General features: G+C 47.0%; 1 protein-coding gene across 1 annotated transcript in view; it reads left to right on the top strand.

Moving 5' to 3' along the window:
- Window positions 1–1,101: 1,101 nt before the first annotated feature.
- LOC308373859 (calmodulin-regulated spectrin-associated protein 3) overlaps window positions 1,102–1,625 on the top strand; it is a gene marked incomplete at both ends in the record, with an annotated part of 39,570 nt that continues 39,046 nt past the window's right edge. The window contains one exon of the mRNA XM_080849513.1: window positions 1,102–1,234. Coding sequence (XP_080705639.1) covers window positions 1,102–1,234 — 133 coding nt within the window. The remainder of the gene's footprint in view (window positions 1,235–1,625) is intronic.

The following is a 1,625-nucleotide window of genomic DNA, read 5'->3' on the forward strand; positions in this document are numbered from 1 at the left end:
AAGACGAATGCCTAGAGGCAAAAGGCAGCTATTACATGCGAACTTCTCACAACATTTTGCGGTTGTAAAGCAAACAAGATTAAATTAACTTGGAACGGCAGATGTGAAGCTGTAGTAGTAGTAGTAGCGGTAGGCCTACTTGTTAAAGATGAACTTCCACTGAAGTACAAATTTGTGAATTTTCACCAACAGGTGGCGCCAGATGCCTTGAATTAGAATAGCTGCGTTGACAGAATGAACCAAATATGTTGACTGTACATCTGTAGGGAAGAAGCTAACGCAACAAGAAGCCAACATACACGCAGTGTTATTCGTTGTTTCTCATGGGATTGTATTGTTTTTACCGAATTATACCCCTCATTAAATTGCTTTTATAAAATGGACAAATAGGAATTGGCCGATAGAGATAATGAATATTATTATTATCTGGTCTGAACCATGAAGGTATGCTTTAAAGAAACAGACAGGAAAAGGCGTTCTGTCCTATGAACAGCAATGAACTAAAAAAATATGTAAAAGGGGACGTGATTACGTTGCTGACGTCTGGTGGCATGGAAACGCGGTTTGGAAAATATGAAGAAGGCGATGTGTAGCCTATAATACACCTGTCTTTGTCCTCGGCCTTCCATAATGACCATCACCTCAGGGTACCGCCCATTTCCAGCCCTGCCCGTTGAGTCTTATTAATGATTGGTAGCTGGCTTTTTGAGTGACGCGACAGCGTGGGCACCTGAAATTCGGTCAAGCTGCGACACCACGCGCTGTCCAGCCAGCTGAGCGAGACTCGGAGTCAGGAGGGGAGCGGATGGGTGCCGATGAAAGGAGGGTCTGGGGAATTTACATCCCGGTGTCCCGGTAGCCTCTTTGCCGCACGCACCTTCCCCATAAAGATGCGGATGCATCAGCGATTCGCCCTGAATACAGGACTTTGACAGCTATAGCAACACCGCATCTTCACGATTGCCAGACGTTGGATAAGTGATAAAATGTCAGATTGACATTTCTGCGTTTTCCTTCTCTGCCTTTTTTTTTGTTGCTTTCGCTCTCTTTCCTTCACCTCCCTTTCGCCATCCCTTCTCGGCCGCGTCCAAGGATTCTGCTATGGTGGACGCAAATGAGACGAGGAAAACCTCTTCGATACCGGAGATTACGCCTCTGGATCGGTACGATTTCGGCCGGGCCAAGATTTGCGCCAGTGTTCGGTGGCTGCTGGTCACGGCCTATGGGTCTGGAGGTAGGCCTAAGCTAATTTGCAGCAGCATATGTGTTAATACGTTGTGACATATATTCTTAAGTGTGTGTCTATGCGTGAGTGTGACAAGGCTATAGCGTGAATGATGCGTGGCCAGTGTATAACGGTGAACGTGTTTGTGAGTCGGGACATGCGTGGGCAAGTCGGGAGGAATAAATATCTGTGGTCTTGATTCGGGAAGAAATATGGGTCAAGGCGGTGTTCTCATCCGAGCAACGGCTCCCTCCCTCCCTCCCACGTTTCCCGGTGAGGACTTATCTTCACTACCGCATCCTCCAAAACAAAAGCTCTGCCCGAAGAGATGCCACTATGTCGCCATGCGATCTTGCAAAATCACAGCAGACAGGAATGTAGTCTAAATTAAACAGAAGAC

This window comes from Sprattus sprattus, assembly GCF_963457725.1.
Source record: "Sprattus sprattus genome assembly, chromosome: 1".
NCBI lineage: Eukaryota > Metazoa > Chordata > Actinopteri > Clupeiformes > Clupeidae > Sprattus > Sprattus sprattus.